Consider the following 24191-nt stretch of genomic DNA (forward strand, 5'->3'; position numbering starts at 1 on the left):
ATTTTCAAATATTTTACATATGTACATTTCAGAACATGTCTCTGCAAATTGCACAGTTTTTTTTTAAATTTTTTATTTATTTATTTGAGAGCTATAGACACAGAGAGAGCACAGATAGAGGGAGAGAGAGAGAATGGGTGTGCCAGGGCTTCCAGCCTCTGCAAACGAACTCCAGACGCATGCGCCCCCTTGTGCATCTGGCTAACGTGGGACCTGGGGAACCGAGCCTCGAACCGGGGTCCTTAGGCTTCACAGGCAAGCGCTTAACCGCTAAGCCATCTCTCCAGCCCAATTGCACACTTTTGACATAGTAGCACTTGAATTACAGGACTTGGGAAATAGTAGATACTGATATGCAGTAGGAACAAGGTAGCTTTTTGTATGATAGGTAATTAGCTAGGGGCTGGTCCACAGAAATGTGGATGCCACCTTGCCTATTCTGGAAGGATTAGAACCTATATCTGATCTAGTCTCATCCAAGGTGGCTGAAAACAACAAACTCAGAACCACTCCTTAGCAGCAGTTTGTTCGCAGTTTCTCTGGTCTAGCACCTGCCTGTGGGTGAGTCCCTTTTAAGTCAATGCTCCTCTTAGGCCCATTACCCAATCAAGACCCTCCCTACACAACTGAACCTGGTAATGAGGCTCATTCTAATTAAATGTCTTATTCATATAAATGGGCCTGAAGCATGTGGGTCATTCTTTCTTAGCTTCTTTCTTCCCCTATGTGAGGGGGATTCTCTTAGTCTCCATTCCCCTCTTTAATATTCAATTAACTTGTATGCTACTCTCCTATTTATATTTCATTGGTCAACTTAATTCTCACTCCCAGCAGAAATATCCTAAGGGTATAGAGGAAAAATGTTAGCAGCCCACCACCAAGGGCACAGACATAAAAGTCTTGGCATCCTTTCCTTTAATCCCATTTCTTCTTATAACCTCCCCCTGCCTTTCCCCTCACACAGGTTTGTATGCTTCTTTGTCTCTGTACCTCTTCTTCTCTGTTTCTGCACCACTCTGCTCAAGTAAGCACTTTTCTCTCTCCTATTCTCTCTTTCTCTCTCTCCCCCTCTTGTCCTCCCTTCTCTCCTTTTCCCTCCACTAGTACCCTCCTTCCCACTCCTGCCAGCTTGCACCTCCTATTCCCCTCTCACTGACCCACCATATCCTGCATGCACACCTCAGATCCCCCTCCCTCTTCAAAGCTCCCAGCCCTGAGAGGCAGCAGCCAATTCTTTCTCCTCACCTCCCCTTTACCTCCTCTAGTCTGAAAGACCCCTCCCTGAGCCCTTAATGAATCCATTTCTGGTTATACATATATATATTTCCACACTTTTTTCAAGGTATGGTCTAACTCTAGCCCAAACTGACTGAACTCACAGCAATCTTCCTCTACCTCTACATCCTAAATTCTGGGATTAAAGGTGTGCGCCACCATGCCTGACAATAAAACCATTTCTAAAGCTGTGGTCTCGATGCCGCTATACACACATGTCTGTTTTACATTTATATTTATAGTGCAAATGTATTTTATATTTACATATGTGTGAGTATATGAATAATGAGATATTTTTCATTTCTAATTTTCAACCATTCTTTTAGAAATATCCCAGAGATACAGAATGATTCTTGCTTTTACGTAGCATCCAGGGCTATGCTTCAAAGGGATGTAAATGAGCTGCATGAATTATTCATGGAAGAGAATTTCTCTTTTCCAAAATGCAAAGACAAATGGAGATTACTGCAATATCTAAAATTTCCAAATATGACCTTACATTTACCCATTATCATTAGTTTTCAATTATACTAACAATGAGCATTCATTAGTATATGTTTGTGTACTTGTGAACAAGTTTAATTAAACTTTACTACTTGAGGAAGATGTTGTGGCTTTACTTATATGAAAATTCCATGCCTTAAATATAGTTTGAAATTGTCTACAGTAAGCAAAATATTCTGTTCTGATCACAAACTGCATGATAACTGACAGACCAGGTTATCAACTATATGAAGTACACTATGTGAATTATACTTTTGTATTGCTTTATCAAAACTAGATCTATTAAGCTGTTTTATTAAATGTTAAGATATTTTATTCTGTAACATAAAATTTAGCAAGATATCAATGGCTCTAGGTCATTGTTTGGTTAGTTTTGTAAAGAATCTAAGTATGTTCTAAAAGTTACCACAACCTAAAATAATAATAGATCACAGCAAAACAAAATAAAAAGAGTAACAAGGGCTGGAATGATGGCTTAGAGGTTAAGAAGCTTGCCTGAAAAGCCAAAGGGCACAGGTTTGACTCCCCAAGACTCATGTAAGCCAGATGCACAAGGGGGCACAAATATCTGGAGTTCGTTTGCAGAGGCTAGAGGCCCTTGCCCACCCAGTCTCTGTCTGTCTCTCTCTCTCTCTCTCTCTCTCTCTCTCTCTCTCTCTCTCTCTCTCCCTCCCTACCTATTTCTGTATTTCTCTCTCTCAAATAAATAAATAAAAATAAAAATATTTTAAAAAGGAATAACAAAATTAATGAAGAAAACACTTCACAAGAGATGAGCAGGGTGCTACATGTCTATAATTCTAACATAAAGGAGGACAAGACAGAAGGATGAATAGTTTAAAGTCAGTCTGAGATACTGTCTCAAAAACAAAATAAAGTATTGAACCAGACAAGTGTAATGGTGTGTGTGTGTGTGAGATGTGGCATGTGTGTCCAGTGTGGTATATTGATGTGTGTGTTTTTACCATGCATGTAGAGGCCTGGGGACAGTGTCATGTATGCTCTTCTATAACTTGTCCACATTGTTTCCTTGAGACAGAGTCTCACACTGAACCCAGAACTGCCATTTTTGGTCAAACTAGCTGAGCAGTGAGACCTAGTAACTCTTCTTTTCCGTTCCCCACAGGATTGGGGTTGGAGGCATGCATGGCTATACCCAAATTTTTATATGTGTGCCAGGAGGTGAACTCTGACCATATCAGGCCCTCGGGCTTGTACTGTGAGCCCTCTAACCCTCTGAGCCTCCTATCCAACCACAAAGGTGTATTTTTAGATGTCATATGTACTTGAATAATAAATGAGCACCAGGAATTGTAATAAATACTAAATTATAGCAAAGTAGTTTGTATAGCTCTCCCTACCTTAAAGGAATTGGTCCAGTACAAATAATAAGTAATTGTTCAATAACTTACAAAAAAAATAGTGCAGGTAACTTATCCATTTTCCTTAGCTTTTCAACTAGCTGTGGAAATAAGGACAACATATTTCCTGAGTGATAATCTGAATGAGGACTCAGTTTCCTCAGCACCATTTTGGCCTGTGTCATGAATAAAAAAAAAAAGTTTGTATTAAGTTACAGTTAGTGAAAAAGGTAATTTTACTTCTGGGTAAAATATTTCGTGCTTTGCTAAAACACATGAAAATTACCTTCTCCTCATTGCCATTTTTAATCCAGTTTGTCAACTCTGCCTTTAAGCTCTCCTCATATTTTCGAACATCCAACTTTTTAATGACTACTTTATCCTTAAAATGAATAAACTCCTCTGGACACAATTTCTGCAAATGAAATATCATAAATTTCATAAAATCATGCAAGAGATTCTCAATTATATTTCTCACATATAATATTATAAGCTCTTGAGGGTAGAGATGGTTGAACAATTGGCCTCCCCATAACTTTTATTATATAACACTCTAATAAGTATAATTCTTCAAAATAAAGCATATAGGGCTACCAAGAGAGAGGAAAAGAGATAGCACCTAGGACTGAGAAGAAGAAGGCAAATCTGATGAAAAAAATCAAGAGGACCAGAAATTCAAGGTGCAAGGAGAGACTAAAATTCTACAGTATCCCAGAAGTTAAAGAAGCTATTCCCAGGCACCAAATCACACTGCATTTATAGACCAGCAATGGCATTTTGCAAGTGACTCTACAGAAAGAGAGAGTGCATTTCTCAATAGTAATGGTTGTCCAAAATAACATTTATTCCATGAATATTACTTGCCTGGGCCTTGGGCCAACTGTCCCAAGTTTGAAGCATGGTGTCATAAAGTTGGACACTTTCTCGTGGTGAAAGTGCAAGATCAGAAGGAAATCCATACCTTTCAATCTATGTTTAAAATAAAATAAAATTGAACCTTTAGTTTAGCTTTTTTTTTAAATAAGGTATCTTATTCTTTGCTTCACAGTACCTATTAGAAACTCAAAGACACTTGAAAAGTGATGAACTAAAATGTTCAAATGCTGAGAGAGATTAAGTGCTAAGAAAATATTGTCCAAACAAAAATAATTAGTGTCCTGGAATTATGGAAGCAGAAAAAAGAAGTTCAAAAAAACTTAAAACTTTTCAATTAGGATAATGTTCTTATGCACTGTTTGTATAATTCAAGCCAGAGTATCAGGAAGCTAAGGATTTCAGTACAACTTATATCTTGGAGTTGAAACTGAAATTAAATTATGAATATTATTCTTTACATTTATGTGTACTCCCAGGCTAAAAAGCATAAATAATTGCTTTCATTCAAAATAGGACCCATATCACCTTCAAAGATCTCAGACCACTATCAAGAAACTCCTTACGACAGGTCACCAATTAAGCTCTGTTCTAAGGCTTCTAAATATAGCCATCATTCTTACCATAAATATTCTTAAGTGGATACACACACACATACAGAAAAAAATTCAGATTTTTAAAGGTCTTCATTACAGTATTTTCTGATGGGCTCAAGTACTAATGCTACAAATTCATTACATGTGAAACCTTTATTCTGATAAGCATTTGCTTTAGAATGAACATTTATGTCCTCTCCAAACCTGTCTATGAAACCTAATTTGCTGTGTGATGTAAATTTTTCATTTATAGTACAATTAAAAATGACTAGATTGATTTTTAAGTTTTGTAACATCCAATTATTAAATATATTTAAAATTATTAAATACTTTTAAAAATTATGATGCTAATCTTTATCTTTAATATAGAAATGAAAATGCATGTACTATATCCTGCAGATTAGGATGAGAGAAAATAAAATCGATATGGCCACACATTTTGAAAACTTAATATGCAAAGGATTACATGAAAATATCCTTTTTATCATTAAATATTGGCAAAATGGTATAGACTGCATCTTGCCAAAAGCCTAACTGGGCACATAATTCACCATATTAGCATGTTATTCTTTTATTAAAGTTGTTACTTGTGAGTAGTTATTTTATGGATTAATTAAAGTTTTTAAGATATCAAAGAATCACTTTAAGTTTTTTAAATACTGATGATCTGTTTTGTTAGCTACAATAATTATGACTCTGTTATAGTGGCCTCAACTTCCTCATTGCTAAAATAAAAGAGAATTATGTCCTTGTTCATATTTAGTTGTGAGAAATATATTACATAATATTCAGTAGATATAAGAGCCCTAGCAAAAGGCCTGGTAGATGATTGATACATTATCTGTCAACATTGTTGATTAATTATCATCTTATATTTCATATTTTTATGGCCCAAAGATAGAAACCCAGTATTTACATCACACTGTAACTGGCAAAGATGAAAATCATGAGCTAATCTAGGCAGAGAATGAAGATAAATAATAGTAAATCTTTTACTTTTACTTATAAAGACAATAGTATTATAGCATAATGCTATTTTTGTAAAGCACACTGTCTTGAATGGCATAAATAGCTGAAAGAAACAATCAACATTGAGCAGCAAGAGATGGCATTTCTTTCTCTCAAGGACTTCCTGGAGCTGACAGCTCTTCAGACATCAGCAGCTTCTCTGGTATGGCATGATAATTGGTGGCAAAGGCCAAACAGTGCTGCTCTTTGCCAGAAGCAAGATATATATGGTAGAAGGCAATCCCTCCATGGTGATGCCTCACTTCACTTGGATTAAGGTCAGCTCACTTGCGCTGTCATGTCTCTTCCCTTTGGAAATCACATTGTCTGATCTAGCTATAAAGGAAAGAGCCAGGTCAATGATTCTTCTCTTTATGTTGCTACAATTTATTGTTTTGTTTCTTACCACTAAATTCTTTCACATTCATCTGAAAAATACTAGACAAAGATGGTAGTTATTTACTCATCTCAAAGGTCTGTTTTTTAATCACTGCTTCTTTAGGAAATGCCTATAAAGTACATGCCATATATTCAGTTACTAAAATACATTTCGTAATATCAAAACCCTTTGTATTTATTTACCCTGCATTCCTGCTACCAAACTCTAGAAGTCTTAAGACTCATATAGCAGCATGACCTTTGCAAAAGTCACCCAGGTTCAGAGCTCACTGCAGCAGACCTGCTGCTTTCCAGTCACTCCATTAATAGCTGCTGAGAGGAGAGGGACAGCACCGGCATCCAAATTGTCCTTTCAGTGACTCACAACATTCATGGCTGCTTAAGGATAATGTGATGTACTAGAATCATCTTACACAAAATAAATAACTTTTAAATATTTTGAAAAATGCCAGATAATGCTAAAAATATCATTTAAAAATATCTGATGTCAGGAAAGGAGAAAGGAGGCAGGCAGGGTTGAAGGGAGTGAAGAAGGATTCTTTTGTTACATGTCTAAATTTTAATGTATATTCTAGGTTTGGGGTGTGAGTTAGGCACAGGAATTTTTCTATTTTATTTGGATTTAGAGATTAGAAGAGGACATTGCTACCAAAAAAAGAGGAGCTTCTCTCATAAAATCCTACTAGAGAATAACCACATTAAAATTCATTTAGTTGTCTTGAGAAGCCACTGAAACATAAGCCCTAAGACAATCAAGTGATGATCAGTCATTCATATCAGCATATGAATTGAACAGAACTTTAAGAACATAGTGGAATTAATGGGTCTGCGATTATGGTTGGCTCCCATCATTTGGCAAAATAGTGAATCAGCTAAGTTATTTATGCCTCCCTTCCTTTATATGTGAAGTAGGAATTATAGTAAGCCTGTCATCAGACAGTTATTGTAATGGTAAAAGTGGCTGTAATGGTTTGAGTATAGTGTCCTCCACAGCCTCATGTATGTATGATTAAGCCTGATTCTTTTGTTGTTGTTGTTGTTTGTTTGTTTACTTTTATTGATTTATTTGAGAGCGACAGACAAAGAGAGAAAAAGGCAGAGAGGGAGAGAGAATGTGCCAGGGCTTCCAGCCACTGCAAGTGAATTCCACACGCGTTTGCTCTGGGTCATGGGGAATCGAGCCTCAAACAGGGGTCCTTTGGTTAAGCCTCATTCTTGATCCCCAGCTGGTGAAGCCTTTGGGAGTAGAGTCTTGCTGAAGAAGGTGTGTCACTGGGGGCAGGCTTTGAGTTCTTGTAGTATATTCCTCCATCCCTCCCACCGCCACTGTCAGTAGTAAGTAGCCCAATCTCTGTTTACTCCCTGCTGATACGTGACAACAGGGGTAGTTTCCTGTTCTGGCCATGCTTTCCCCAGCCAAAATAAACCTCCTATAAGCAACTTTGGTTGGGTGCTTTCTCCCAACAACTTGGAGGAATTACTCTAAATGTGTAAATCTTTTAAAAACACAAAGCACATGTTCAATTCCAATTGATTATCCTTCTTAAACAGATAACCATTAAGCACATTTTATTTACACAGCAGTTATTCCAGAAAACAGTAGGACTGACTAGTGTCATAAGTGCTAAAGATGTGGAAGGATTGTGAAAAGGTTTCACCTTACAGGAGGTGAACAAAATCTATGAAAGGTGAACAAAATCTGGACAACTGGCATTTGTCACATGCTGTGAAAGCATGCAGGACATTGAGAATATCCAATGAATTAATGGAAAAGATACTAACATAAGATTATAATTCCTTGGTTGTCAAGATACAAAACTATATACTTAGACTTTTCTAAAGAAATCCACTAAATCCTTTGAAAAATAAGAATTCTGTTCAAGGAGCTTTAATGTGGAATTGGACTATGTCATTTTTCAGGTTCTGCAAAGACAAAACAATGCCTTTAGTTTTAATGGGCAATGGGGGTTTAAATGAGCCCATCATGGGAAGAAGATGAGGGAGAAAGAAAAGTGGATGTAAGAAAATTTTAAGAAATTTCTCACTAACAACATCCTGCCCCAACTGAAGTCCTTTTAAGGTCTCCATCTTATTGATTACCAGCAAAAAGTCATGATATCATCACCGTAGTAGTGAAATATTGATGACATTCCTACATGTATTAGGAATTGTCCATACCGAGTTGTAGTTTCACTAGAAGAAGAGGTTATGGCCTGTCATTACCATTTGTTTAGTGGTACAGAAGTGAGTGAGTGAAGAGAGACAGACAGACATGAGTGTTGACAAAAAAAGAAAAATAAAAAGAAATAATTTCCAAGAATCAATGCAACTAAGAAAAAAACATCAAGTTAGCCTGTTTTTAAGTTTTTCAGCTTTGTGCTTCAGTTACACAATGCACACTATTATATTTTCAGTTATAATATACATATAACTGGAAACAAGCATGGATGATGTTACTACTCACATGGTCTGTTGTTAGTGAAGCACACGGGTGAAAATGATCAAAGCAAATGTCATTCTGTCGGACTGAGCATAGGTACTTTTCTAAATCATTATATCTCTCTCCATAGAGCACTGAAAAGGAATAGTAAAGCTTGAAAACTTGGCAGATATTCAATAAGTGAAATAATTTCAAAGTCCAAAAGGAGGCTGTAGAGCTAACTCAGCAGATAAAGGCATCTGGTCGCAAAGCTTGAAGGCCTAGTTTTGATTACCCAATTCCCATATAAAGCCAGATGCACAAAGTGGTGCTACTTTCGGGAGTACATTTGCAGTGGCAGGAAGCCCTGGCCCACACCCATTCCCATTCATTTTCTCTCTCTCTCTCTCTCTCTCTCTCTCTCTCGCTCTCGCTCTCGCTCTCGCTCTCGCTCTCGCTCTTACTCTCACTCTCACTGTCTTTCCTCTTTAAACTATACAAATATAATATTTCTAAAGAAATTATAAAGCTAAAGAAGGCAAAATTAATAGAAAAATATAAAACATACCAAGTCGAACTTTATATGATTGTTTGGCTTGAAAGTAGTCTTTGCAAAAACGGCCAGCTTTTTTTCTGGAAACAATACTTTTTTCAACAATACTGTCTGCTTGTTTCCAGTACCACCTTACTGATTGGAGCCACCTTGAAAAATAAATTGACATATTACTTGTGCTTTTAATTTGAAATGTCCCCCCATGGGCTCATGTCTTAAGTGCTTGGTCCACAGCTGTAAATCCTGGTTGGTAGAAATAAATCACTAGGAATGGACCCTTAAAGGTCATACCTGCCCCTGATTATGATCCAGCCCCCTGTGCTTCCTGGTGGTTGACATCTGAAGAAGTTGCTACCTCAAACTCCCACTGACATAGATGGAGTTGCCCTGTCATGCCTTCACAATTATAAATGATGGAAACTTCTCTGAAATAATGAACCTAAAGAAACTCCCCCACTTAAGGTGTTTTAGTCATTGCAACACAAAAGTAACTGATAGATTATCTAGAAAGAAAATGAAAATGCTTTCCATGAAATTAAATAGTTTAAATCAAGAAAATATCATGTGCCTTAACAATTGCACAGAAGAATTGGTTCAAGAGCCAGATAATCTGAGATTAAATCTCAGCTTCCTTGATGCTAGCTATGGTTCTTACTTGAATTGCTTAATAATTCTGTGTTTTGTTTACATTTTAAGAGGAATATAATAGTGGAATTGTATTATCTAATAATGATAATAATACATTATATAAATCAGAGGGACAATGTCATCCATAATAAAGTAGCACATGCAAAGTATTTGGAATAGTACATGCTATATATGAACATGGCAAGACTGGAGTAGTTAATAGTACATAGGAAACATTGTAAGATTAGAATAGTACTTTCTATGTAGGAGGTATTGTAGGACTAGATACAGTAATTTCTAGTAGTAGGCAAAAGTCAAGGCCAATGACAAATGATACACAGCTTTCAAGTGACAGCTTTACTCTTGTTCCAAACATACATCTCTACAAAGTAGAACAATAGATCTTAGGATCCATGGCTGAACATACCACTACATGGATTTGTGTTTTGCTTCCTGACAAAGGACAGAAAGGAAATAAAAAGAAAGGGAATGAAAGGAGAAAGGAAAGGAAAAAAATAAGGGAGATATAAAGCTGCCATTTATTATTAATCATTTTGAATTATGAGGTGGTATTTCTACTTAGTTGCTAATCTGGCTAGAGGAGCTCTGGATGTTTGTTTATGGGTAGCAGCCAACACTTAGCAGAAAGTGTTAGAAAGGCAATAGGTTGAAGATTCAGTGATAACTATTAACGAACAAAAAGTTTTGAAACTTTTCATAAGCCATGGAGGACATATGAAAAATAAACTTTCAAAATAGGCAAACATTTTTCCAAAATAGAATCCAATCCCTACTGAGTAAGATGTTCAGGGTTACTTATGGTAGCTGAAAGAGCCAAAAAGGGACATCGGATTATGACAAGGAGATGTTCCCAGATTTCTGCTCCAATTTCTCCACCAAGACAATGGACCTGTTTAAAAAAAAAAAATCTCCGTTTAAAAGTTCACTTAGGGGGCTAAATATATGTCTTACTGGTTAAGTTGCTTGCCTAAGAAGCCTAAGAACCCAGGTTTCATTCTCCAGTACCCACATAAGCCAGATGCACAAAGTGGCAATGCATCTGGAGTTCCTTTGCAATGGTTGGAGGCCCTAGCATGCCCATTCTCTCTCTGTCTGCCTCTCCCTCTCTTTCCCTCCATATCTATCACAAATAAGTAGCTAAAATATTTTTTTTAACTTTAAAAAAATGTTCACTTAAAATAGCAAATTAAAGTACCACATGAAATCTTAAACTTCTCATATGTACTTTTCTATTACCTACAATTTACTATGCCTAATTTACATAAGTATTGGTTAAATCCAAGCAATAAAATATTTGGGCACTTGAATTTTACCCAATTAACATAATGAATCCACCAGTAATACTCTGTATTTTACTTTCAAAACCATTCTTTCAGGCCTACACATTGCTTTGCATGTTTACTGCCAGCCCAGCCACCATCGCCTATCCATGGCTATACTACAATATCCTCCTAAATATTACCCTAGCTCTCCTTCTGTCTCTCTACATTCTTGATATAATAGTCAAAATGATGTGCTTCAGATATAAGATAGGTCTGGTCACATCACCAGTTATTAAAGTTGTTTTCATTGTTATAAAATGATTATAAAGATTTGAATAGGGGGCATGAGGCCTGGCGTAATTTGGTCACTGGGGTGTCTCTGGCTTCATCTCAAGCCACTCTTCAACTTTACTATGATCCATACATATCTGTCAGCCTATTTTTTGTTCTCTAACACATTCTTCCTAGCCAAGTACTCACAGGATTTTCCTCTGTGTTTTAACACACTTATCAATAAAATCAAAAACAACAAATACAATTATCTCCTCCTAATCTGTAGAGTGCAGCTTAATGTCACTCCTTGAAAAAGACCCTGGAGGTCCACCCAATTTGCCAAATACTTCCTTTCCATTATTTTGATCATACCTGAATGTGCTTTCTTTTGCCATAGTGTGCACTCATTTATGGCAATAGGCATTGTGTGCTCATCTGTTTATCTTTCTCAGTTAAATTGTAATCTCACACCTGGATAATCCTAGCACTGACACAATGCCAATATACACTACTGAGTCACACCCAGTAAAGGGAATCAAAGGTCAATTCAATTGGAAACACTGTTCAGAAAAAAAGTGCTTCCAAATCTGAATTCCATCTGAGGGAATGCATGTTCCAAAGCACCAATGATTTTCACTATACTTCTTATGTTTACCAAGAAATGGGGAAATAATATCAAACCCACCTCATCAAATATAACATATCTGATCCTTTCCACCCAGTTTTGGCGATGAGGGGCTAGCAGAAGAATCTCAAAGCAGGCAGGCACTGTAACAAGTACCTAAAAAAAATAGTAGCATCAACTGAGGTAACATTTTGAGCATTTACTATGTTCTGTCATAATTATAAAACTATATGAGATAAATTTATGAGTCCTGAATGTATCTACCCAATAGGCTACATTACTTCTAAGAACTGGATTCATTCAAATAATGATGTATTCATTTGAATCACAACAAACTTGAATTTTCTTAAGTCAAAAATGGTAAAATATCCAATCTGAAGTTCAAATTCCTGCTTACAAGCCACACTTGTTTATGTTTACTCATCACAATTCTGATTCTTTAAAATCCAATACTAAAATAGAGTTTGGATTGGGAAATGTTTGCTGAGATTTCACAATGGTCAATTAGAGAGAGGAGCCAAACAGTCAGACCTGATGACACCTTAGCCGAGCTTGTTCAAAATATTCTGCAATGAATATTGCCTATCAGATATGTTCCACATCAAGCAGGAGAACCTATTATTTATCCACTCTACCTAGCTCAGCCACAGGATGTGGACAGTGAAGACATAACAGCTGGCTTCTTGCTACATGCCCCTTATCTGAGCAACAAATTCTTCTTGAAAAGCAACCTGGGTAGCACATCACTAGGTCTGCTACACAAGTTCTATGAGCATGTTCTGCCTTTTCATTTTGTCTTAATCATCTGTTAGCTCAACAAGGAGGAAATCAACCTTTAATTTCATTCACACAAGGTTAAGGTACACTCCTAATAATATACCATTTTAAATTATGAATTTTTCTTTAATTATTAATTAATTTTTAGCTTATAAAAATATTTGTTTAATTTGAATCCTATTAGAAACCAACATGGCATAATGAAGAATAAACTGAAATCCTAGAAAACGAGTTTTATTTTTCACATTCTTTGGAATGTAACAGAACTATATTTTTCTCTAAAGCCATTTGGATTTTCATCAGTTCGAGAAAGTTATTTGTACAGGTCTTGGGAAAATGTTGGATTTTTCATTAAAGAGATGTATAAATACTGTTATATAATTTGATATCAAGTTTACTAATGTCATACCTGGCAGTTGAGGGCATCGTGACGATACTCCCTTGTAAAAACACCACACAAAGTTAAACCATTTGGCAGATTTTTGGCATAACGGTGCACAACAGTTGCTGCCACTTGATTAACAAGTGCCTGATGGGCAAGAAAACAGATTCATTGATCACATGGGCAACAGTTCATGGAACAATGGGGTTCCAAAGGGTGTCATGCTACGAATGTAGAAAACTTAACCACCCCTTCCTGTACCCGTCATCCAAATGCTCTATGTTAAAAAGCTTTCTCTTTGAAATATGTGACTGAGCATCTATCTAAACTGTATTGATGAACTTCAACCTGAAGTAAAACAGAAAAACATGAATTCGGCATGTAGAAGTAAAATAGGGAATGTTTCCTATGTGTCAGATAAAAGAAAGTTTGCATAGTGAAATAAGTGGAAGATTAACTTTAAGAGAATCTGCAAATCTGCCACAGAAAGAAGGGCATGTAGAGTGTTAAGGGTGGTGTAGCGTTAGGATGACTGGACCCCTGAAGATGTAAAAAGGACATGAAAGTTTTTCTTATTACTTGCCTATTTCCAAAGAACTGTCTTTCCACTAATAGTCAGGACCTAGGACCCCCTCCTGGGAGAAAGATCTTTCATAGGATTTAAGCATTGTGTTCAAGTTCAGCCCCTCAGAATTCTGCTAGAGCTAATCTCTTCCTGAGACAGCCCCTAGTCCTAACCAACCAGCTGGTCCTCTGGTTCACTTGGGCAAAAAGACACTACCAGAAGGTTAGAAATACCTTTACCTGGGGAGACAGGCTCTCTAGCTCTCTGACCACTTGGGAATTTCCAGCTGTGGGTGAGTCCCCCCCCCTCCCCTGAGCCTCCACCCACCCTCCCATCCCTGCTGGGCATTGGCTGACTCAGGCTTGGCTCAGGCCCAGGCCCAGACCCAGGCAGAGCACTTTCTCTCCACGAGTTCTTTACCTCCTCCAGATCCACACATGACAGGAGCTCCTTGAACTTTCTTTTTTTGTTTCTTTCCACACATTTTCCCCCAGATCCCTATTGGTCACATGGACTCCTGGGCCACTCTTGGTCCACATGGGCTTCTGGCCTCCACCTGATGTACTTCTCCCCACTTTGTTTCCCCTTACCCCTCGACCTTCCCCTTTGTGCACTCCTTTGTAAAAATCAGAATAAAATGTGGTATTTTAAAAATCATTATCTTGAATCTGGAATTGCCAATTCTTGGGTTAGTTTGCAGATATGAACTAAGGGCTTGTGGTTCCAGGAAGCACCCCAGAACCCCACTTTCCTCATTACAATGTCATTTGTGGGGAATTCTCTCAGATTTTGGAAGCTTGAGCATATACATGAATTAGGAGAACATTGCTTAGGATACCCTAGACAGCAGACACAAAACATCTATTTCATGCTTATGGAGATATATATATATTATATTATAATATATATATGTTACATAATATATATATTATAATATATATATATTACAACATATTAATATATATACTATTATATATGTAATAGTGACAAAATTTTATAATATAACAAGTAAGATAAATTTCATAAGATAATGATGAAGTAAAATTTAAAATACAACTAAGCAGTCATTAAAAAGTGGCATCAGCATGTATTTTCATGTCAGTGGGAGGGCACGGGGGGAGGGGACAGGAAATGGTGGATCCCCTAGTAGATGGGTAGCCCAGTCCTCCCACCAAATAGCCACTGCATCTGGTGCCACTGCCGCCATGCTCCGATCGCATGCCAATCATATGCAGATCGATCCCTGCGTGTGGAACCTTAAACTGCTCTGCACACTTGCCCATATTACTGCTCCTGCCATTGTACATTCAGCGAGCCCAGTCCCACAGCAACAGCCACACAAGACCACACTGTGTCTCTCACTTGCACCAGCTCAGGTGCAATCCCCTACCTGTCTGCCATGCCGGCCATCCACCATTGTCCTGTGGCGGGGGAGCGCAGATTGTTTCTGGGTCCCAATGTTCCCAGCCAGAGTTTGGGCTGCTTCAGTGCTTGGTACCTCAGTCCCCCTCCAAGCTCGAACACAGGAAGCTTTGGCGCATTACCATTTGAGAATTCAAGCAACTTTAGTGCCCCTGTTAGGTAGTAGATAGGTGGCTTTGGCAAGTGGGAGCCAAAGCCCAGGCTGCTAGGCAACTGCAACAGACTACTTCAGATTCCCATTGCGCTAGAGCCCAGGCTGACCCACCCACCTACGTGCCGTACACTGTCATGGGCAGACCACAGTGCAAAAGAAATAACATGAAAAATCAAATGCGAGAAAATCCAGTTAGATTGCCCAGTCCTACAATGAATACATCTAACCAAAACATAGAAGAATTATTAGGATCAGAACATCAAATTGAAGCTATGAGCAATGCAACCCTGACCAACCTTCTGGTAGGACTTGCAGGAAAGCAACAAAGGAACGATAATTGTGTAAATGCTACCATCACTAAGCTAGAATAAATAGATAAGAAAATGGAAGGAGTTCAAAGAGTTAATAGATTTGAGGGAGAGGGGGAAAAAAGACCTTAAAAATCAGTTAGCCATACTAAATGAAGATATAAAAAATGCAAGGATGAATTTCAAGAATCATCAAGAAAATCAGAAAATGATGTGAAAAGGGAGCTTGACAGAGGGATGGAAATGAAACATAGAAAAGTAGTAGAAAATGCAATCTTAATTGAACAAGTCCAAAAATCTCTAGAGGCTCTCAAGAAAAGAGTCAGCAAAGTGGAGGATAGAAACTCTGATCTGGAAGACAAGATGGAAGAAACAGTTCGAGAGTTCAAAAACTTCAGTAAGTTCATAAGTTTCTGTAAACAGAACATGAGGGAATTGTGGGATACATTTAAACTTCCTAATATCAGAATCACTGGAATACCAGAAGGAGAAGAATTTTAGACCAAATGCATGGAGAACTTATTTAACAAAATAATTGAAGAAAACATCCCCAGTCTCTTAAAAGAAAGGCCCATCAAGATACAAGAACCCAACAGATCTCCAAACAGACAGGACCAAAGGAGAAGCTCTCCAAGACATATCGTCATTAAGACTCTAAACATTGACACCAAAGAGAAAATCCTAAAAGTAGCTAGGGAAAAACAGCACACCACTTTCAATGGTAACCCCATCAGAATTACTTCAGACTTCTCAATGGAAACCCTGAAAGCTAGAAGGGTCTGGAAAGAAACACTCCAAAGTCTAAGAACCTATGGCTTCAAACCCAAACTACTTTACCAGGCAAAAGTATCCCTCATAATAGATGGTGAAAGAAATACTTTCCATGACAAAACTCAGATTTACAATTATATGAACACAAAACCAAACCTACAGAGAGTATTTCAGGAAATTCTCCACAGAGAAGAAACAAATAATCAAACTCAAATGCCTATAAGAAGCAGATCACAATAACCAAACTCAGAGTAGGCGCAAAAAACTTCAAAGCCCATGAAAACACAAACACACATCTACCACCACAATATGACAGGGATCAAATCAAATCTCACAGTCATTACCTTAAATATTAATGGCCTTAATTCACCCATCAAGAGACACAAGCTAACAGGATGGATCAAAAATTTAGACCCATCAATCTGTTGACTTCAAGAAACCCACCTCACCATTAAGACAGACACCTCCTCAGGGCGAAAGGGTGGAAAACAATATTCCAAGCAAATGGGAACAAGAAGCAAGCAGGTGTAGCTATATTAATATCAGATAAAATAGATTTAAACCAAAAATAATCAAAAAAGACAAAGAAGGCCACTTCCTACTTATCAAGGGAATGATACATCAAGAGGATATTATAATCATAAATCTATATGCACCAAATACAGGGGCACCATAGTTCATAAAACAAAACCTTCTTGACAATAAAACAGAAATAACCCACAACACCATCATAGCTGCGGGCTTCAATACACCATTATCAGGAATAGACAGATCATCCAAACAGAAACTCAACAGGGAAGTAAGAGAGCTCAACAAAACCATAGATCATTTTTAGACCTAAAGGTTATCTACAGAACTTTCCATCCCAAATCCACAGTCTACACATTCTTCTCAGAAGCCCAAGGAACATTCTCTAAAATAGGTCACAAAGACTGCCTCCACATATTTAGGAAAATTAACATAATTCCATGCATGATATCAGATCACAATTCTATAGTGCTAGAAATCAACAACAAAAGATCCACCAAGAATCCCAAAGGCCCCTGGAAACTGAACAGCACACTTTTAAACAATAAATGGATAGTGGATGAAATAAAAAATTAAATTGCAAAATTCCTGGAAGTGAATGACAATGAGAACACATCATATCAAAACTTATAGGACACAGTGAAGGTGGTCCTCAGGGGAAAATTCATAGCACTCAATGCCTTCAAGAAAAACACAGAAGGATCCCAAATCAATAACCTAACCATACACCTAAAGGCACTGGAAAAAAAAAAATCCAAACCAAAGAGCTCCAGAAGGAAAGAAATAATTAAAATCAGAGCAGATAAATGAGTTGGAAACCAAGGAAACAATTAAGACAATTGACAAAACAAAGAGCTGGTTCTTTGAAAAAATAAACAAGATGGACAATCCCCTGGCCAATTTGATCAAGCAAAAAAAGGAGAAGCTTCAAATTAACAAAATTCAAAATAAAAAAAGGAGAAATCACAACAGACCTAAGTGAAATTGGGAGAATCATCAGGACTTATTTCAAAAACCCCTACTCCACAAAACTGGATAATGTGGAGGAGATGGATTTAAATTCCTGGATGCATACCATCTATCAAAGCTAAACTCAGAGCAGCTTAACCACCTCATTGAACCCATCACACTAATGGAGATTGAAAAAGTAATAAAAAACCTCCCCAAGAAGAATAGTCCAGGACCAGATGGCTTATCAGCTGAATTCTATCAAACCTTCATGGAAGAACTCAAACCAATCTTCCTAAAACTGTGCCACACAATTGAAGAACAGGGAAAGCTACCCAACTCCTTTTATGAAGCTAGTATCACCCTAATTCCAAACCCAGGTAGACATGACACAAGAAAAGAAAACTACCAGCCTATTTCCCTGATGAACTTAGATGCAAAGATCCTGAACAAAATCCTCTCAAACCTAATCCAACAACACTTCAAAAGCATTATCCACCTTGACCAAGTGGGATTCATCTGAGGAACACAGGGGTGGTTCAACATACGGAAATCTGTCAATGTAATACACCACATAAACAAGGTTAAACATAAAAGCCACATGATCATCTTGATAGATGCAGAAAATGCCTTTGACAAGATAGAACATCACTTCATTATCAAAACATTGGAGAGAATTGGCATGGTTGGAACATATCTTAACATAATAAAGGCAATATACAAAGCTCCGAAGGCCTAAATAATACTTAGTGGAGAGAGACTGGAGGAATTCCCATGAAGATCAGGAACAAGACAAGGTTGTCCTCTCTCACCTCTGCTTTTCAATATAGTACTGGAAGTCCTAGCTCAAGCAATAAGACAGGAGAAGGAAATAAAAGGGATACAATTTGGAAAGGAAGAAGTTAAGTTAGCCCTATTTGCTGATGACATGATTGTATATTTAAGAGACCCAGGAGACTCCATCCCAAAACTCCTGAAGGTGATTAACTCCTATATCAAAGTAGCAGGATAGTAAAATCAATGTACAAAAATCGGTAGCCTTTCTATATGCAAATGACAAAGATACAATGAAAGAAAAAAGGGACATAGTCCCATTTTCAATAGCAACAACAACAACAAAAAAAAAACCTTGAAATAATGTTAACCAAGGAAGTGAAAGATCTCTACAATGAAAATATAAAAACACTCAAAAAAGAAATTGAGGAGGACTTGAAAAAATGGAAAGACCTCCCATGCTCCTGGATAGGCAGAATTAACATTGCGAAGATGACAATCCTACGAAAGGCAATATACAGATTTAATGAAATTCCAATTAAAATCCTTACAGTGTTCTTCACAGAGATAGAAAAAATGATCTAAAATTTCATATGGAAAGGCAGAAGACCTCACATATCCAAACATATACTCAGCAGAAGAAATACCTCTGGAGGCATAACCATACCTGATCTAAAGCTATATTACAAAGCCATAGTAATAAAAACAGAATGGTACTAGCATAAAAACAGGAGTATAGACCAATGGAATAGACTTGAGGACCTGGACTGTGGGTCAAACAACTACAGCTACTTGATATTTGACAAAGGTCCTAACAATATAGGCTGGAAAAAAGACAGCATCTTCAACAAATAGAGCTGGACAAACTGGATAACCACATGCAGGAAATTGAAACTTGATCCACACATTTCACCATGCACTACATTCAAGTCCAAATGGATCATTCTCAGTGAACTTACCAAATCACAAAAAAAAAAAAAAAATCACCACATAGTCTCACTCACCTACAGCACCTAACCAGAATCTACCCAAGATACCTTACATACCAGCAAGCATCTCATGGACTAGACACTAGGATGGATGGGGAGGGAGGGAAGGGCATCGAAGGGGTAGGAAACACTAATCTAGATTCAAATGGCAATGGTACTATATAATTCTACTTCCTAAAAGGCAGACCAAATGGCTGAACCTTCACTGGGCCCTTACAGGAAACACCTGAAGCACAAGAACTGGAGAGGGTAGGATCAAGTCTAACCTAAATCTTCTACATCTTCCCTCCCTCCCTTTCCCTCTGTCTATCATCTCTCTACATCTTGTATATTAGTTATCTTTTTCCTCATTTTCTTAGGGAACACTGACCTGTAACTCCCAGTACCAGCATGGGGCTACCATCCACAATGAGCTTTTGATCAGAGAAACCTACAAGGTTTCCTAAAAGAATGACAGATTTCTGTCAGAGTACTTGATGATCCTCCAAAGGTTAGTGTTAAGACCCTATTGCTGAAGACACCATATGTAGCTGACACATAAAATTGAACGGCATGGCTGGAAACCAGGAGAGAGTCAGTCCCAGGAGAGTCAGAGTGTCTAGTGCCAGAAGGTGCTACATGGGCGACTGGGGGAAATGAGCAATATCTGTCCAAGCAACTCATGGTCTAACATACTTAGCAGCAAATGACCTGTTGTGATGCCCACACAAGTGCAATAGTGGCACACAGCCATGGAGGAGGGGGGCACCAGCTGCTCTTGATTTGTCTAACTGATCCCCTCAGTGGTACAGGACCCATAGCTGGAGCTGGGAAACAATTCAGAATCATATCTAAACATAAGCCCACTCTCCATTATCAAGCTACCATCAATCATGGGCTACAAGAGGGCCTACACCTATTAAATTCTCTAAAAGAAAAGTAATGGTTATCTCATTTGTCTGGTGCTAACTTACTCTCCATTGTAAAATCTTCTTCTCTTTTTCAGATAGATGTAGATCCTAAAGAAAGTGCTACCCATCATACCTCAAAAGGGCCCCGGCTGAAACTAAGAGTAATTGAGGAAACAAGCAAGGGTGCTATTTTCTTGGTGAACTGGGTACCAGCAGCAGGGTGAAGGATATCAACACAGAGAAAAATCAACTCCTACCAAATCAGAGATCCAGAGACCCAGAGGCCCCCAACACCTCATCACCAAAGCAGACCAAAAATGAACCCAACAGGGCTCAGGGATATTTTGTGGAAGAGGGGGAGGAAAGAATGTCAGAGCTACATGTTCAGTCATGATACACAGAGACATTTATCCTACCCATAAGTGTGGGCTAACTTCAGAATGCATGACCCATATACCTCAACAAGGAGGGGTTAAGGGGAGGGGGTAGGTCATGGATCAGCCTAATAAAGGTACCAAACTGACTGTATTCACTGAGTACAAACTAATTAATAAAAAAAGAAAAAATACTTCCCCAAGTTCCCATAATTAGACAGATTAAAAGATAAATCCTACCAAACTTTGAGCAAATATACAACACCAGTACTTCTCATACTATTCCACAACAGTGCTCACTTGATACCAAAACTGGGTAAGAACAAAACAAAAAAGAAAATTATTGGCCTATTCAATCCTCAACCTGATGCTTGCAAATTGAATTGAAGACCATCTTATATAGATATACATCACAAATAAGTTTTGTTCATGTCAGGGATGCAAAGCTACTCCAACCTACACAAATAAATAAATATATTACTCCATTGTGGTGGTTTCAGTGTGAAATGTCCCTTATAGTCTCACTTGTTTGTGATTAATCCTCATAGTCAATCACCAGTTGGTAGAGACTTTGGGAGGTGAAACTTTGCTGGAGAAGGAGCATCACTGGAGATGTACCTTGAAGTTTATTCATCCCACCCTACTGAGTGTTCACAAGGTAACTCGACAATATATGACAATATATGATGCCCAGCCTCTGTTCTTCCATCCTTTATCTTCCATGACAAAACTTCCCCTAAAAACTATAAAGTGCAGCAAACACTTTGCTCCCATAAAGCTGCCTTTAATCAGTTGATTTTTGTCTGAGCAACACATAGATAACTGCTACATACATAGAAGTAAGAATACCAAGAACATTATCATGTCAAAATAGGATACAGCCAAGACATTGAAAAGTTCAACATGATCAAAGTCCAAAATACAAAATCATCTTGAAAATCCAATAGCCCTCTCTTTCTTGCATTTTTGACACTCCATAGTCCCAAGTGGGCTACCAAACTGTTAATCTAGGGAGGAATAAAGCAGACTACAAAAGCACCATAAGTAACTTCAAGAACTGACCCATGGGATCACATGAAATAAAAACCCTTCTTTAATTGCACAGGACACTATCAGCACAGCAACGAAACAGCCTACAGACTAGAAGAAAATCTTTTCAGGCTCTACTTAGTATCTAGAATAAATAAAGAGTAAGGAACTGTAAAAACTGAACAGAAATCTAAACCTCCCAGGCAATAAGTAAGCTAATGAAGTGAATAGACAGTTCTCAAATAAGGAAATAAGAATGACAAATAAATATTTTTAAATGTATTGGCATCCTTCAGAGTAAGCAAATTAAAACTACTCTTATTCCAGTCAGCCTGGCTAATAAAAAGAAATCAGATGACACAAATTCTGGCAAGGGTGTGAGGAAAGAACACTTAATCACTGATGGTATGACTATAAACTGGTACACCCACACTATTTATTCCTCAAAGAAAAAACAAAGCTAAAATCAGGACCCAGCTGTATCATTCCCAAAGATGTCTAAGTCCTAGAGTAGAAATACTTTCACATCCATATTTCTGTACTATTCATAATAGCTGTGAAATAGAGCCACCCTAAATGTCTACCAACAGATAAATGGCTATAGGAAATGTGGTACTTATGCATGATGGAATTCTAATGAACCTTAAAGAAAATTGAAATCATGATAATTGCAGGAAAACAGAGTTGGGAAGTATCTTTAGAAAGGAAATATTACATTTTCTCTCATATGTGTAACTGAGCTTTTAATTTTTGAACGTGTGTGTAGATGTGGGTATAGGTCATGAAACTATAAAGGGGACCATGAGAGGGGAAAAATGAGGTAGGGAAAAGGGGTAATAGAATGGAAATGACATGAAAGTGGAATTGTGTAAAGGAAGGTGAAGGATGGGGAGTAGGGAAGGGATAAGAGGATCAAAGAAAACAAAGTACTATGAAGTATTATGAAATTGCTATAAAACATTACTTTGCTTATTAAAACAAAGGTAATGAAAAATTTAAAGAAGATAAGGAATAAAAAAAGATGAAGATCTATCACATATCCATGTCCAATATTTTTCAAGAAGTAGTTTATGAATGACAAGAATACTTTTTCCACTAAACCATTACCTTTGTTGGGGCAACATACACAACCACCCCTTCATCACTCTCCTTCAACACCTTCTCCATACAGTAATAGGAAGCATAGGTTTTGCCTGAAGACGTTGGGGCAACAATCACTGCAGACTCATAGTTATCCACAACATCCAGGAGTTCTCTCTGTAAGGTTCAAAGCATGATTTGAGTCAACAATAAAAACAAGTGCTACCAAATCAAACATGTTAGTACACTTACAGTATGATTTTTGAACATCAATGATTGGGACCTGCAAAGACAAAATAATAACCAAAATAAAAACCTGGTGACTGCATGCCATTCTTGCAAAGGACATAATCTGTTTGCTTTGGAGCAGACAAAATGTGGAATGTAATGATTAAAATTTAAAAAATGAAAACATGAGGAAGTTTTTTTGGAAAAGAAGGAGGACCATAAAGAGGAGTGTGAAAGCAAAACAAGGGTGTGTGATGGAAGACATGATCAAGTACATAATAAACACTGACATAAATGTCCTAGTTAGACCCAGGTTTTTAAAATTTTTTTGTTATTTTTGTTTATTTATTTGAGAGAGACAGAGAGGGACAGGAAGAGGCAGATAGAGAGAGGGCAAGAGAATGAGCACGCCAGGGCCTCCAGCCACTGCAAATGAACTCCAGACGCATGCGCCCCCTTATGCATCTGGCTAACGTGGGTCCTGGGGAGCGAGCCTCGAACCAGGTCCTTAGGCTTCACAGGTAAGCGCTAAACCACTAAGCCATCTCTCCAACCCTAGACTGTTTTTTAAACAATGAATATATAATAATAAAAGAGAAACATCACTCATAAAATGGAGAGTGAATAGGAGTAAGATATCTTGATATTGAAAATGGTTTTGTGGTTATTTGTCAGTTAGGAAATGCAGAACAGCTTTAAAAGATACAATTCTAAGAAGTAGCCAATACTTATTGTATGATAGTAAACAAATGGCTGAGGTAAAGAAATACCAAGGATTCTGCATCTTCCTGCTTACTCTCTGCTTTGTGTATAGACAGTTGCCAGGTACCTACTCTGGAGGGCATGTGGGAGACTCCTCTCTGCATCCTCTGGTTTTACCCACCAAGACAATGACTAATGAAATAAACTGAAAACCTACATACGGAGTAGAAGATGGAAAACTCCCCTAAATCCCAATGTGCCCCACATACTCCTGTGACTCTAGAGCCCCTCAAAGCTACACATCAGAATGAAGTGTGCACAAAAAATTACAGTGTATATATAATCATTTGGGAGAGGATTTGACTGCCTTGGAACTACACTGAAAGGAAGAACTGGTTTCATGAGAATTCAGCAAGGATTTTTTGTAAGATACCCCACCATTATCAAAATAAAAAGGAGAAAGTCAGTGCTCAG

At 37.7% G+C, this 24191-nt stretch overlaps 1 protein-coding gene across 1 annotated transcript in view; it reads right to left on the minus strand.

Annotated features, from left to right (window-relative positions):
- Ddx60 (DExD/H-box helicase 60) overlaps positions 1 to 24191 on the minus strand; it is a 101708-nt gene that overhangs the window by 34896 nt on the left and 42621 nt on the right. The window contains exons 17-25 of the mRNA XM_012948492.2: positions 22815 to 22964; positions 12983 to 13102; positions 11857 to 11952; positions 10410 to 10525; positions 9004 to 9137; positions 8481 to 8590; positions 4005 to 4109; positions 3427 to 3555; positions 3192 to 3316 (exon numbers count right to left, since the gene is read on the minus strand). Of these exons, the coding sequence (XP_012803946.2) occupies positions 3192 to 3316; positions 3427 to 3555; positions 4005 to 4109; positions 8481 to 8590; positions 9004 to 9137; positions 10410 to 10525; positions 11857 to 11952; positions 12983 to 13102; positions 22815 to 22964 (1085 nt within the window). The remainder of the gene's footprint in view (positions 1 to 3191; positions 3317 to 3426; positions 3556 to 4004; positions 4110 to 8480; positions 8591 to 9003; positions 9138 to 10409; positions 10526 to 11856; positions 11953 to 12982; positions 13103 to 22814; positions 22965 to 24191) is intronic.

The sequence above is a fragment of the Jaculus jaculus genome, chromosome 1, assembly GCF_020740685.1.
Source record: "Jaculus jaculus isolate mJacJac1 chromosome 1, mJacJac1.mat.Y.cur, whole genome shotgun sequence".
NCBI lineage: Eukaryota > Metazoa > Chordata > Mammalia > Rodentia > Dipodidae > Jaculus > Jaculus jaculus.